General features: G+C 32.9%; 1 protein-coding gene across 4 annotated transcripts in view; it reads right to left on the bottom strand.

The window, feature by feature from the left end:
* Positions 1-8765: 8765 nt before the first annotated feature.
* The window catches only part of LOC143231106 (neuroglobin-like), a 61335-nt gene continuing 56148 nt past the window's right edge, over positions 8766-13952 (bottom strand). For all 4 annotated transcript variants that reach the window (XM_076465677.1, XM_076465680.1, XM_076465678.1 and 1 more), the window contains one exon: positions 8766-11581. In XM_076465677.1, the coding sequence (XP_076321792.1) occupies positions 11402-11581 (180 nt within the window). In that variant the 3' untranslated portion in view covers positions 8766-11401. The remainder of the gene's footprint in view (positions 11582-13952) is intronic.

Raw genomic sequence — 13952 nt, 5'->3', positions numbered from 1 at the left:
AGTAGAAAGTTTGATTTTCACTAAAACATTTTAGAGAAAACTAATTAGAAAAGTAGAAATCTTAAGTGATTTTCTCTGGTTTGTTATAAAGAAGGATTTGTTCAAGTAGAAAGTTTGATTTTCACTAAAACATTTTAGAGAAAACGAATTAGAAAAGTAGAAATCTTAAGTGATTTTCTCTGGTTTGTTATAAAGAAGGATTTGTTCAAGTAGAAAGTTTGATTTTCACTAAAACATTTTAGAGTAAAAAACGAATTAGAAAAGTAGAAATCTTAAGTGATTTTCTCTGGTTTGTTATAAAGAAGGATTTGTTCAAGTAGAAAGGTTTGATTTTCACTAAAACATTTTAGAGAAAAACGAATTAGAAAAGTAGAAATCTTAAGTGATTTTCTCTGGTTTGTTATAAAGAAGGATTTGTTCAAGTAGAAAGGTTTGATTTTCACTAAAACATTTTAGAGAAAAACGAATTAGAAAAGTAGAAATCTTAAGTGATTTTCTCTGGTTTGTTATAAAGAAGGATTTGTTCAAGTAGAAAGGTTTGATTTTCACTAAAACATTTTAGAGAAAAACGAATTAGAAAAGTAGAAATCTTAAGTGATTTTCTCTGGTTTGTTATAAAGAAGGATTTGTTCAAGTAGAAAGTTTGATTTTCACTAAAACATTTTAGAGAAAAACGAATTAGAAAAGTAGAAAAATTGAGTGATTTTCTCTGGTTTGTTATAAAGAAGGATTTGTTCAAGTAGAAAGTTTGATTTTCACTAAAACATTTTAGAGAAAAACGAATTAGAAAAGTAGAAATCTTAAGTGATTTTCTCTGGTTTGTTATAAAGAAGGATTTGTTCAAGTAGAAAGTTTGATTTTCACTAAAACATTTTAGAGAAAAACGAATTAGAAAAGTAGAAAAATTGAGTGATTTTCTCTGGTTTGTTATAAAGAAGGATTTGTTCAAGTAGAAAGTTTGATTTTCACTAAAACATTTTAGAGAAAAACGAATTAGAAAAGTAGAAATCTTGAGTGATTTTCTCTGGTTTGTTATAAAGAAGGATTTGTTCAAGTAGAAAGTTTGATTTTCACTAAAACATTTTAGAGAAAACGAATTAGAAAAGTAGAAATCTTAAGTGATTTTCTCTGGTTTGTTATAAAGAAGGATTTGTTCAAGTAGAAAGTTTGATTTTCACTAAAACATTTTAGAGAAAAACTAATTAGAAAAGTAGAAATCTTAAGTGATTTTCTCTGGTTTGTTATAAAGAAGGATTTGTTCAAGTAGAAAGTTTGATTTTCACTAAAACATTTTAGAGAAAAACTAAATAGAAAAGTAGAAATCTTAAGTGATTTTCTCTGGTTTGTTATAAAGAAGGATTTGTTCAAGTAGAAAGTTTGATTTTCACTAAAACATTTTAGAGAAAAACTAATTAGAAAAGTAGAAATCTTAAGTGATTTTCTCTGGTTTGTTATAAAGAAGGATTTGTTCAAGTAGAAAGTTTGATTTTCACTAAAACATTTTAGAGAAAACTAATTAGAAAAGTAGAAATCTTAAGTGATTTTCTCTGGTTTGGTATAAAGAAGGATTTGTTCAAGTAGAAAGTTTGATTTTCACTAAAACATTTTAGAGAAAAACTAAATAGAAAAGTAGAAATCTTAAGTGATTTTCTCTGGTTTGTTATAAAGAAGGATTTGTTCAAGTAGAAAGTTTGATTTTCACTAAAACATTTTAGAGAAAAACGAATTTAGAAAAGTAGAAATCTTAAGTGATTTTCTCTGGTTTGTTATAAAGAAGGATTTGTTCAAGTAGAAAGTTTGATTTTCACTAAAACATTTTAGAGAAAACGAATTAGAAAAGTAGAAATCTTAAGTGATTTTCTCTGGTTTGTTATAAAGAAGGATTTGTTCAAGTAGAAAGTTTGATTTTCACTAAAACATTTTAGAGAAAACGAATTAGAAAAGTAGAAATCTTAAGTGATTTTCTCTGGTTTGTTATAAAGAAGGATTTGTTCAAGTAGAAAGTTTGATTTTCACTAAAACATTTTAGAGAAAACGAATTGGAAAAGTAGAAATCTTAAGTGATTTTCTCTGGTTTGTTATAAAGAAGGATTTGTTCAAGTAGAAAGTTTGATTTTCACTAAAACATTTTAGAGAAAAACTAATTAGAAAAGTAGAAATCTTAAGTGATTTTCTCTGGTTTGTTATAAAGAAGGATTTGTTCAAGTAGAAAGTTTAATTTTCACTAAACCATTTTAGAGAAAACGAATTTAGAAAAGTAGAAATCTTAAGTGATTTTCTGGTTTGTTATAAAGAAGGATTTGTTCAAGTAGAAAGTTTGATTTTCACTAAAACATTTTAGAGAAAACGAATTAGAAAAGTAGAAATCTTAAGTGATTTTCTCTGGTTTGTTATAAAGAAGGATTTGTTCAAGTAGAAAGTTTGATTTTCACTAAAACATTTTAGAGAAAACGAATTAGAAAAGTAGAAATCTTAAGTGATTTTCTCTGGTTTGTTATAAAGAAGGATTTGTTCAAGTAGAAAGTTTAATTTTCACTAAACCATTTTAGAGAAAAACGAATTAGAAAAGTAGAAATCTTAAGTGATTTTCTCTGGTTTGTTATAAAGAAGGATTTGTTCAAGTAGAAAGTTTGATTTTCACTAAAACATTTTAGAGAAAAACGAATTAGAAAAGTAGAAATCTTAAGTGATTTTCTCTGGTTTGTTATAAAGAAGGATTTGTTCAAGTAGAAAGTTTGATTTTCACTAAAACATTTTAGAGAAAAACTAATTAGAAAAGTAGAAATCTTAAGTGATTTTCTCTGGTTTGTTATAAAGAAGGATTTGTTCAAGTAGAAAGTTTAATTTTCACTAAACCATTTTAGAGAAAAACGAATTAGAAAAGTAGAAATCTTAAGTGATTTTCTCTGGTTTGTTATAAAGAAGGATTTGTTCAACTAGAAAGTTTGATTTTCACTAAAACATTTTAGAGAAAAACGAATTAGAAAAGTAGAAATCTTAAGTGATTTTCTCTGGTTTGTTATAAAGAAGGATTTGTTCAAGTAGAAAGTTTGATTTTCACTAAAACATTTTAGAGAAAAACTAAATAGAAAAGTAGAAATCTTAAGTGATTTTCTCTGGTTTGTTATAAAGAAGGATTTGTTCAAGTAGAAAGTTTGATTTTCACTAAAACATTTTAGAGAAAAACGAATTAGAAAAGTAGAAATCTTAAGTGATTTTCTCTGGTTTGGTATAAAGAAGGATTTGTTCAAGTAGAAAGTTTGATTTTCACTAAAACATTTTAGAGAAAAACTAATTAGAAAAGTAGAAATCTTAAGTGATTTTCTCTGGTTTGTTATAAAGAAGGATTTGTTCAAGTAGAAAGTAAAAATTGAGTTATTTTTTTCTGGACTGCTGCAAAAAGAAAGGATTTAGTCAAAGTTTTTCCAGGATGGCTATTAAAAGTAAAGGTTTTGTCAGACAAAATTTGGGTGATCTTTGGAAGTACACAAGTTGGAAAAAGCATCTATTTGAGAAAACTGGATGATTTCATAAGAAATATAATATCCAGATGGACAATTGATACTCTTCTGTGTTAATTTAGTAAATTGTGTTGTTTTTTGAAAGTTTCTGGGAGGAAATATACTAAACCAGTGAGTGCAAGTTTACAATAACTTGCATAAAAGCTGAGTTTTATTCTGGTTTTTTAAGACTATTTTAATTTTTCTCAGAACATTTTGTTAGAATAATATTTTGCTACTCATCCATAGTTTTCATTGTAACATTAGACTTTTGTTACACTGATTACTTTTAAGTTGAAAAAAAAAAGTTCATTTTGGTATTTTCAACTTGAATGGGTTTTAATGTGTCAACAAAAACATGCAATGACCATTAAACATTTTGTACAGTAACATGCTTTTAGTTTAGTGAAGTTTTCTTAGAATCTATCTTTGGTCTATGCCATTAATTAGTTGTTATTTTTCCATTCTAATGCAATAAGACTCTCTAACCTCTCATCTTTCAGTGTGAAATGATAATGTGGTTTTTGTAAAACTAAGTGTGCTGAAGGTTTATTACAGGATCTGTTAATAGCATTGGTACTCTCCATGTACAGGTGACAAATTAGTTTTTTTTTTCTAGTGATGAAAGTACTTGCTTCACAATTTGATCTAGGGTGGTTATTCTGAACTTGACAGGTTGCCATAACCATATCTCAGAGACTAAGACTGGGAGAACTTGTTCTGTAACTCAAACTGAGATAAAGTATGAAAGGAATAAAACCTGCATCAAGTCATATCTTAATTGTAGCTCCAAGAATTTGTTGTCCACTCACCTCAAAGCCAAGATGGAAATGAACTCGATAAGTATCCTTAGTGATGCTGTATTATAACATGATTGTTATCTGATCAGTTTCATGGTGAACCACATGTACCAAGGTCTCCACCCTGTCTCTGTTATTACTGTAGTATTGTTCTACAGGTCCATGGTGAATGGTAGGATGCACATTCCCTGTACCACAGTCTAAATCCTATCTTTATTATAACTGTAGTACATTCTTCAGGTCAATGGTGAACCATATGCACCAAGGTCTCTACCGTGTCTCTGTTATTAATGTAATGTTCTCCAGGTCCATGGTGAATGGTAGGATCTACATTCCCACTACCAAAGTTTCCACCCTATCTCTGTTATTACTGTAGTACCATTCTTCAGGGTATGGTGAAGGGTAGGATCTACATCACCTGTACCAAGTTCTCCACCTTATCTCTGTTGTTACTGTAGTACTGTTCTACAGGTCCATCGTGAAGGGTATGATCTATATCACGTGTACAAAGGTCTCCACCCTGTCTCTATTATTTCTGTAGTATTGTTCTGCAGGTCCATGGTGAAGAGTGTGATCTATATTACCTGTACCAAGGTCTCTACCCTATCTCTGTTTTGTACCAAAAGGCAAGGTGAGAGTTGGGTTGGAAAACAATGAATTTTTATGTATAATGTAACTTGTAAACATTACAACACAACTTACCTAAACCAGTTCTAAAATGTCACATCTTGGCTCCTTTGGGTCATTTTATTCCTTACTGTTCCAACCGGAACCAGACAAAGGAGATTTTGTTGATGTTGGGTTTGATGCTGTGGTTAAGTCGTCAATTTGTATGATATATAAGTAATAAAAACGCTACGTAATTGCTGTAAAGTTTGTCATTGTATTTTTTTCCGTAGGCGTCGTGGAAATATTTCTTACAAAGTAAACTCTTGTACCTTATTTTAGTATTTCTGTTACTTTTGAATTGTTTAGTTAGCATCATAATTGTCAGTGGAGTTAAGTAATGGATGTACCAATAATCTTTAATTAATTATGAAAGAAAATTTCTCTTCTTTAAATATAATTTTAAAAAAAACGCCCATAAAAACAGCAAGACACAAAATGTGAAAGCTTCATGCTAAATTTGACGAAGATCTATTAACGGGGCGAAGTAATGGTTAACAAACAAAACCGGAAAAACACCAATGTATCAACACCTTACGAAATATTTACACGAACATACAACAGACATTAATATTATGCTTGTATAGATGGCGTCAGTGTATTAGATCCGCGTGAAACGTATTCATGATGTATCTGCACCCTGACAATGGAGAAAAACAAGGTTCTCCGTGACGGGAAGTGGAGGCAAAACTATTGCAAATCTACGTTACACGGGATAAAACTTTTCGCGAAGTTGGTTGTTGCACATCACATAATAGAAAGGTTTTTCCAGTATCATATTTCCATTATAACATGATGATTTCAACTCATTAAAAGTTAATACAGCTCGTGCATCACGTAGTCAGCTGGAAAGTAATTCAGGTGTATAAATCTTATAATAAAATATTTCCTCTTTGTTAAAACCTGTGAAAATATGAATAATACGATTTTGCTCTGTTGGTTGGTAATGTACTCGATCGATCTAAGAATGTATTATGAAACACTCAAGAATCAAATGGGTATATAATAAATTTTAAACTGGACAGTATTTTTGGATTTTTCCTTTTACCTCTACTACCACTCCCACTTAGTGGTACAGCGGTAAGTCTTTACTTTTAAGCGTGATAAGTCTACAGACAGCCTGTTGTGCAGCTTTGTGTTTAACAACAAACGAACAAACTATATTGTGATTCATCAGCATGTGAAGACAAACGGATAATTGGTCAGTCTAGCAGCAACCGCCCATCAAAATGGCTTTGCTGAGGTTTTTAGAACCGAATAACAAGATTTCCTATCGCTTTTCTAATACAACTAAGGGTATAAAGTGTAATTAGCAGTATTGATCTCTAACTTAGACCCGCCGATACGCAGCCCGGCATGCCAAAGATTGGGTCCAGACGTTATTTTATTTGTAAAGTCACTTATAGTTGTTGATTCTCTTTTGATAGAATAAATAGCCCATCAAATAATAATTCAAGTCCTTTTTGTATAAATATATGCAATAGGAGTTAAAAGCTCGTTTTGACATTTGAAAACTTGATAAATTAAGTATTTGTAAGGGAATATATTTCATTAAATGAAGCATTATGTTTTGTGTTAAAACACATTTATGTTTTCTTTATTTTACATGAAATCATTATATTAGTCATATGCCTTTGTATGCAACTCAAAACTAAGTTTTCTTTCGATGGTTATTAAGAGCCCCTAATTTTATTGTTGTAGACTCTCCAGTTAACTTACTGGAGACCTTCAACGTAAAATATTGTTCAATGAATAACTTTTTTTTTTTTTCATTTCTCTATTATTACTGCCATCAAAATTCAACATTTATTGTCACGGGACATTCCGAGTTTCAATGCTCTGTAATAATCATATCTTTAAGTATAACTTATTACTTTTGCATAACTATAATTTTATAGGCAAGCCTAAACTCCACTAAAAGTGGTGAGGAAGCTACTGGTCTAAATAATTTTTAAAAAATCCAAAAACGGCAATATTTAAAGTTGGCAAATTTTGATTTCTAATTTAATTCCTACCTGAGCGTCCAATACTGTGGGTCGAAGTTGTGTCTAAACTACATGATTTTATACTTATATAGTTTCGAGTCATCACAAGGTAAAACTGGGTTATTCAAACATCAAAACATGCATACGTAAAAGTTGCTGTTGTATGTTTTAAATTATATTTCAACACAGTCTTTTTTGCTGTCCATTTTTCACTTTATTGTTCCGTTAGAGATATTTCCCATTCACTTTCTTTTATCATAATCCTCTGAACTTCAAGTATATTATCTGGGAGTTTTGACTTTATCTGCATGTACAATTTTTACATCGCACTTTTGTTCCTTTGTTGTTAAGTTATATAAAGGTATCGAAACTCGATTTTTAGCATTATACGCCCTCGGTGGGAGCTGGAACTTTTAATAATGAAAATCTTGATTTGTTTATTAATTAGTTAAGCTGAAATTTTCAATGTTATCCAGACAAATTACATGTATGTATATACGGGTGTGTGTATGTATTTTAGAACATCATATCCTCCGTGTATTTGAAAAAAAAGAAAGAAAAAAAGTAGCTACAATAATGCCTTCGTTGTCCTAAGCCTAAATATTTGAAAATTTCGTAAAAGTTATTTAAAGAAATCAAATGAGTTTACAGCACATATTGAGCATGTCAGATTATCATATTTTCAACGCTAAAATGCTATTTGTTTTTTGACGTCTAAAAGATGCTACATGGACTGCAGACTCGCACTGCTAGAAACTAGGTTTCAATACCCGTGGTAGGTAGAGCACATATAGTCCATTGTGTAACTGTGCTTAATTCCAAATAAACAAAATGTTAGGAATATGAATAGTAAATATGTATACAAGTCTATTCTATATGTCTTAAACAGTAAATAGTAGAAAAAATATAATAATTATTTTTTAATTATTATTTTCAAGAGTACTTAACAGGAAAATTATTTTTTGTCATTCCTAAAATTTCACATTGATGCCTTTATCGATTCTTCAGTCTTTGTACGTATTGTATCGTCAGTCTAAGAAAAAAAAATGCTTATTTTCGTGAAAGAAAAATAGGACTCGTCAGTCGACTGCCTGAAATAATTATTTCGAAGACAGGAGTTTTAACACACAGATGTTTGAGTATATATATATATTTGTTGTTTTGAGAAGGGTTTTTTAACACAACAAGCTAATCGGTGCAGCTTGCTTAGGGGGCTAGGCTGTAGCAATGTATTTATTTAAATTCCTTTTGGGTTCCGCCATATGAGGAACCCATCGGCGTGTTTCTTCGTCGTACCTACGTTAAATACACCATTACATTAGTTATTATTCGGCTTGAGCGAGTGTGTGTGTGTGTGTGTGTATATATCATATCGAATAAACTGTTTTAAATTGAAAATCTCTTCTTTGATACTGATTATAGAAACTACAACTGGCAAAAATCGCCCACTTCGTTAGCGGTCTTTCATTGCAATCAGTAAAACAACAACATATGCTGGCATCCAGCGGTAAAACGCCCGAGGCTAATTATAGCACTCGAACACTTGTTACGCTGGATTCCTCACTGCATATAAACCCAAATCTTTGTCACAAATGCGTTGCAGTCAGATAAACGCAATGCAACTTTCCTTAGTGAAAAAAACACAAGGAATGACAAAATACGGTATTATAAACGGCCAACTAGACAATCACATGACATATACCCTCTGATTCGAGAGATTAGGTTGGCTGCACATTTTCTATTTATTCATCACCAGTTTAGAAAAATGAACGTTTCAACCGCCCTCTATTTATAATAAAATAAATCTGGGTACCTGCATCCAGAGCCTGATTTTATTCTTAAAAGCCATTTTACATTTATAAAATGTTGATTGTATTCTAGCATCACTTATACAGATTGTAACTAAACACGGGTGTGCAAAATCCGATAATACTGGATATATACATTTTTTAATTGAGGCGATATAGAAACATAATGGCTACAGTATATTGTAATGTTATTTACATTATGGATCTCTGTTGCTTAAATAAATTCACACTTTCAAGTTTGTTATTATTTATTTTAATACATGTAGAAAATATTCATTTTTTAATTCACGTACTTACACACTAAAAAAAAAAAAAAGAGACAAATAGCGGGATCATGGATTTCTCCAGTTATGTAAGTTTCTTTACTCAGATGGTGCTTTCTGGTTTTAGAATATTGGAGAAATCTGGCGTAAATAGTATTTTGAAGTCATGCAATTTTAGAAACATCTCAATGACAAGTGAAAAATATTTTACGAAAAATAAAAAAACAAATGATCATAACTGTGTTTTTGGCTTCTTATTTTTTTAAATGGAAGGTCAGAGGTTGTTAATACAATTTTAAAACGTGTTGTTGCAGGGCATTCGAAGACAAAAAATGTAGGCCTACTGGAGAGCCGGAATAGGAACTTTGAGCTATATTTATATTTTTAACCATTAGAAAACGTAAGTCGTCCAATTGTTATATCAATATTATAAAATATTACTACAAATACATTTTCACAGAATAGATAATAAATACTACCCTAACACAAAGTGTATTTAAGTATTCTGTGGTTAAAAAACTCGACAGATACCAACACTAGGGAAATTATGAACAACTAAGAAGCACGTCTTTAAAGTATGGAATTATGTACTTCACGACTATAAACAGCGTATCTAGACATACAGTTTGCAAGTACGTTTTTCGGAAAGTTAGCAACAATTTATCTAGTTTCTTTTAACCAAAAGTTGAAATGCCAACGACACGGACACAATGACTGAAGTAGTTGTCAAAGTATTTCCAATTAATAAAACAAATGTTATTGTGAATGTAGATGCATCATTATTTGTTCATAACTGTCACCCAAATTCAAGACGGCCTGTCTTCGTACAGCTCGTAACATCCACCGGATTTACTAGAAGGAAGACAACAAGTCAACAGCAGCACCGTTAATTATTGGGGCTGTTGTTGTCCTGATCGAGTAATGGGACTTTACGTCACTCTTGTAGAGTATCTAAGATTTCAAAATAGATGCTGCATTTCTGTGGGAACACATCGCGAACTCATGATCCTCAAACTTACAGTGTGGGTACGTTAACCACTTGGCCGTGTGGATAAACGAGTTACGAAAATCTGAAGATGTTTCTGGGAATTGTTCACGTACACTTAATGTTTTAGATGAAGAAATGCTGTAAGGTCAGTAATAGTAGATTAGAATAAAGCCATGCTTTAAGGTCAGTAATAGGAGGTTAGGGCGAAGGTATGCTTTAAGGTAAGTAATAGTAGAGTGGATGAAGGCATGCTTTAAGATCAGCAATAATAAGTTAGCATGAATACAAGCTTTATGTGGTCAGTAGAAATAACTTAGGGTACGGGAAATCTAATTTCTGTGGTTAGTAACACGAGGTTAGCGTAGGTGATTGTAAAATAGTTTAAATAGATAATTTAAGATTTTGGATAGCTAATGTAAGTCCGGGTTGACGGTTTCCAAGATGTATATTTCCGTTAAGTGAAAGTCGGACAGTTTTAAGTTTGGTACCAAGTTTCTTTTATTTGAAGTAAGCCTTGTTTCTGTGTTCGTTTGTATTTTTCTATTATGAAGGTTTTCGGTTTCACTTTGACGAAAGAAATGGGGAATTAACTTAAAGCTACATCATGCAACTAGAAGATATCCACGATCCCCACTCCTATAAAAAATAGTAAATGTACTATCTATCAATATTCGGAAATAATACAAGTATAATTTGCTATCTAGTTTATTTTAAATACAATCTATACATGTATCCAGTTAGAAAATAATTCGTTTTAAATGGCACTCAACCATTTTATGATCAAAACTCCCTCTGTAGAACTTAGTGTTCCCGATTCCGAAATGTTTTTTCCAGCCATGATAAAAGCTGTCAGCATTAAAACGAACAATCGAACGTTTTCACGTGCAATTCAGACTTCGAAGCACATCGACGACACAAAGCACCAATATAATAGATGAATTCTTTGTCTTCATATTGAAATCAACCTTAGAAAATTTGAACACACGTTCCTTCTTGAATATTGCATCCGTTGAGCTAATCATACCTTATCGTGCTTTTAGTTTTGACACAGCACCAACTTTTATACAACCCTATATTAAACTTGAAACTTAGTACCAGTTTCTTCTGAACACGCCACAATCATGGCACTTGTACACGGGAAAGAAACAGGCCAATAGTAAACATTTACTTGTGAAAGGTTACTCTATCTTCCCAGAAGCCTATTTATAAATCTACGTATCTTACATAAATCAGAAAACACTGCACGTTATTTTCATGTAAACTATATGATGAAACTGTAAGTGGACCCACGAACTTCAAGTTACCATGGAGACGTATCTTGCTAAAAGTCAAGTTATCACATGTTCCAGATGATCATGGATAAGATTGTTTGTTGCTCCCTCTGTTCACCATCAAAGACTGTCAGTTAAGGTATCATACTGTTGAGTTGTTCCACCATCTGATAAATCAAAACCTTCGCTCAATGTCTCGAGGATAAAACGAATAGTGATTTTGTAGATGTTTTCCATGTTTTCGGTGTAACGATCTCCGAGAGTTTCCTTGACAGCCGTCAGGAAAGGATCCTCTATGTTCTGAAATAAAACAGATGTTTCAATTATATCCAGAAACTTATTCTGTCATTCTTTATGCTTGTTTCTACTAAAAATAAAAGGTGCCTTATACAAAAGGGTGACGCTACATTCTGATCCTGGTGTCAAAAAAGGGGGTTGATTACACTGTATAATGAAATGGCTTATAGAATTTTGCGCAAAACTACACGAGGGATATCCGCGCTACTTGTCCATAATTAAGCAGTGTAAGACCAGAAGGAAGACAACTAGCCATCATCACCCACTGCCAACTCTTAGGCTACTCTTTTACCAACGAATAGTGGGATTGACAATCACATAACAACGCCTCCGCGGCTGCAATAGAGAGCGTGTTTGGTGTGACGAGAATGCAAATCCACGACCCTCAAATTACGAGTCTACCGCCCTAACCACCCGTCAATGCCGACCCCTCGCTGCGGGCTGTACGTCTAGGTTCTATATATTTGGTCATCTTTGCGATTCGGGTAAAGTTTTAATTTTGAGTTGCTGTCTGGAATAATCAGTCTTCAGCGTCCTCAGCCCAAAACGGCTACCCTTAAAAATGCAGATTGATTAATTCTTATGACTCTCCTCTAAGTGTGAAGTACGTGTGGTAGCATCCCGTCTTAAATCTGAGGCTCGAATCCCATATTCAATACTCTCATGTGTTAGACCATAAACCTCGTTCTCAGCGAATTTCCGGTTGTTAAGAAACACGAGTTATAAAGTGTAGGTTCGTAGCCAGATACACGTGCGATATTTTAAATGAATTACAGACGAGGATGGCGAAATCCATAGAATGGAACCTCCTCCATGAAGCGGCAAAATAATTTTTACCGAGGAATTTGCTCGGGGCGGAAAAAAGGCTCCAAAATTACTCCCCAGAACTCCCCCCTCCCTCAACCACAAAGTGAACGCCATAGTCATGAATGGAATTCTCCTATGCAAAAAGCAATTATAACAAAATTAGGCTTATTTACTTTTACTGTTAACAAAATAATGAAGGAATTGAAGTTAACTTAAGGTCACTATCTTACAGCCACATCTCGGAAATCAGCAAAAAGAAAGATGGCCGAAAAACAACAAACCCACTAGACCTGCCCAATCATTGGAGGGATACATCTTCAACAAGCTTTCATGCTTCTGGTTTGCTGAAAGTGGTCCTGAAAGCTGATGAGCACATTACAGAGAACCTGTTGAGAAGCATATAGTTGAAAAAACACTCATGTTTCCAGAAACGTATTACAATAGAAGATGCGGGGTCGATCAACTGTGTACTTTGTTTGTTTGTTTGGAATTTCGCACAAAGCTACTCGAGGGCTATCTGTGCTAGCCGTCCCTAATTTAGCAGTGTAAGACTAGAGGGAAGGCAGCTAGTCATCACCACCCACCGCCAACTCTTGGGCTACTCTTTTTACCAACGAAAAGTGGGATTGACCGTCACATTATACGCCCCCACGGCTGGGAGGGCGAGCATGTTTAGCGCGACGCGGGCGCGAACCCGCGACCCTCGGATTACGAGTCGCACGCCTTACGCGCTTGGCCATCAACTGTGTACTATCATGGCCATGTTAACATTTCTAGATACATGTAGGAGCAGTCAAAATGAAACTATTCAACAAATACAATAAACAATATGTTGTACCTGAAATCTAAAGTAATGAAAGATCAAGTGAACCGGTTTCTCAGGTTTCCATCTTCGGACCTCATTAACTCAGCATGAGTATGGATTGGATCATTTTAAAATTTACCGGAAATCGATTGTGAAGACCTTCAAACAACAGTATAACAGATAAAACGTTTGTTATCAATACAAGAACAGTTTACCTATGTTAAAACCTGTGAAAGTTGTTTCATATGACATCTTAAAAGCTGAAAGAATAGAATGTGAAAAAGTGGCACTCTTTCAGTCACGTACCCTCACGTACCACGCAGTTGAAACTACTGAATTGAAAATGAAGCTAAACCCTAACATTAGATGTAATATTCAAGGAAGATAAGGGATCGTTTGGTCCATCCAGGTCAGTGGTTCCCAAACTCTTTTAGTCTGAGATCGCTCCCCCACAACTTATAATTTTAGCATGGTGATTAAAAAACAGTGGCAATTAATTCAACAAAAAAACGTTTCATGGCTTCCATTGTGGGAAACACTGATATACAGGTCATCCCATTTACTGTACTAAACAGTAAAATGAAAATACGTAAAAAGTTAGCCCTTATCATTCAAATAGCTATAAAGCTTTCACTTAAGCTTATTCCAGTCACCAAATCTGAAGGTAAGCTATTAGCCTACGCCGTAAGAAAAATAAAGTTCTCTTTGCTGAAGAAGACTTCTTCCCTGTCAAACTTTGCATCCCCTAGTACTACTGTTCTC

The sequence above is a fragment of the Tachypleus tridentatus genome, chromosome 10, assembly GCF_004210375.1.
Source record: "Tachypleus tridentatus isolate NWPU-2018 chromosome 10, ASM421037v1, whole genome shotgun sequence".
Taxonomy (NCBI): domain Eukaryota; kingdom Metazoa; phylum Arthropoda; class Merostomata; order Xiphosura; family Limulidae; genus Tachypleus; species Tachypleus tridentatus.
The sequence above is the reverse complement of the archived record's forward strand: the minus strand, read 5'-3'. Positions and strand labels throughout refer to the sequence as shown.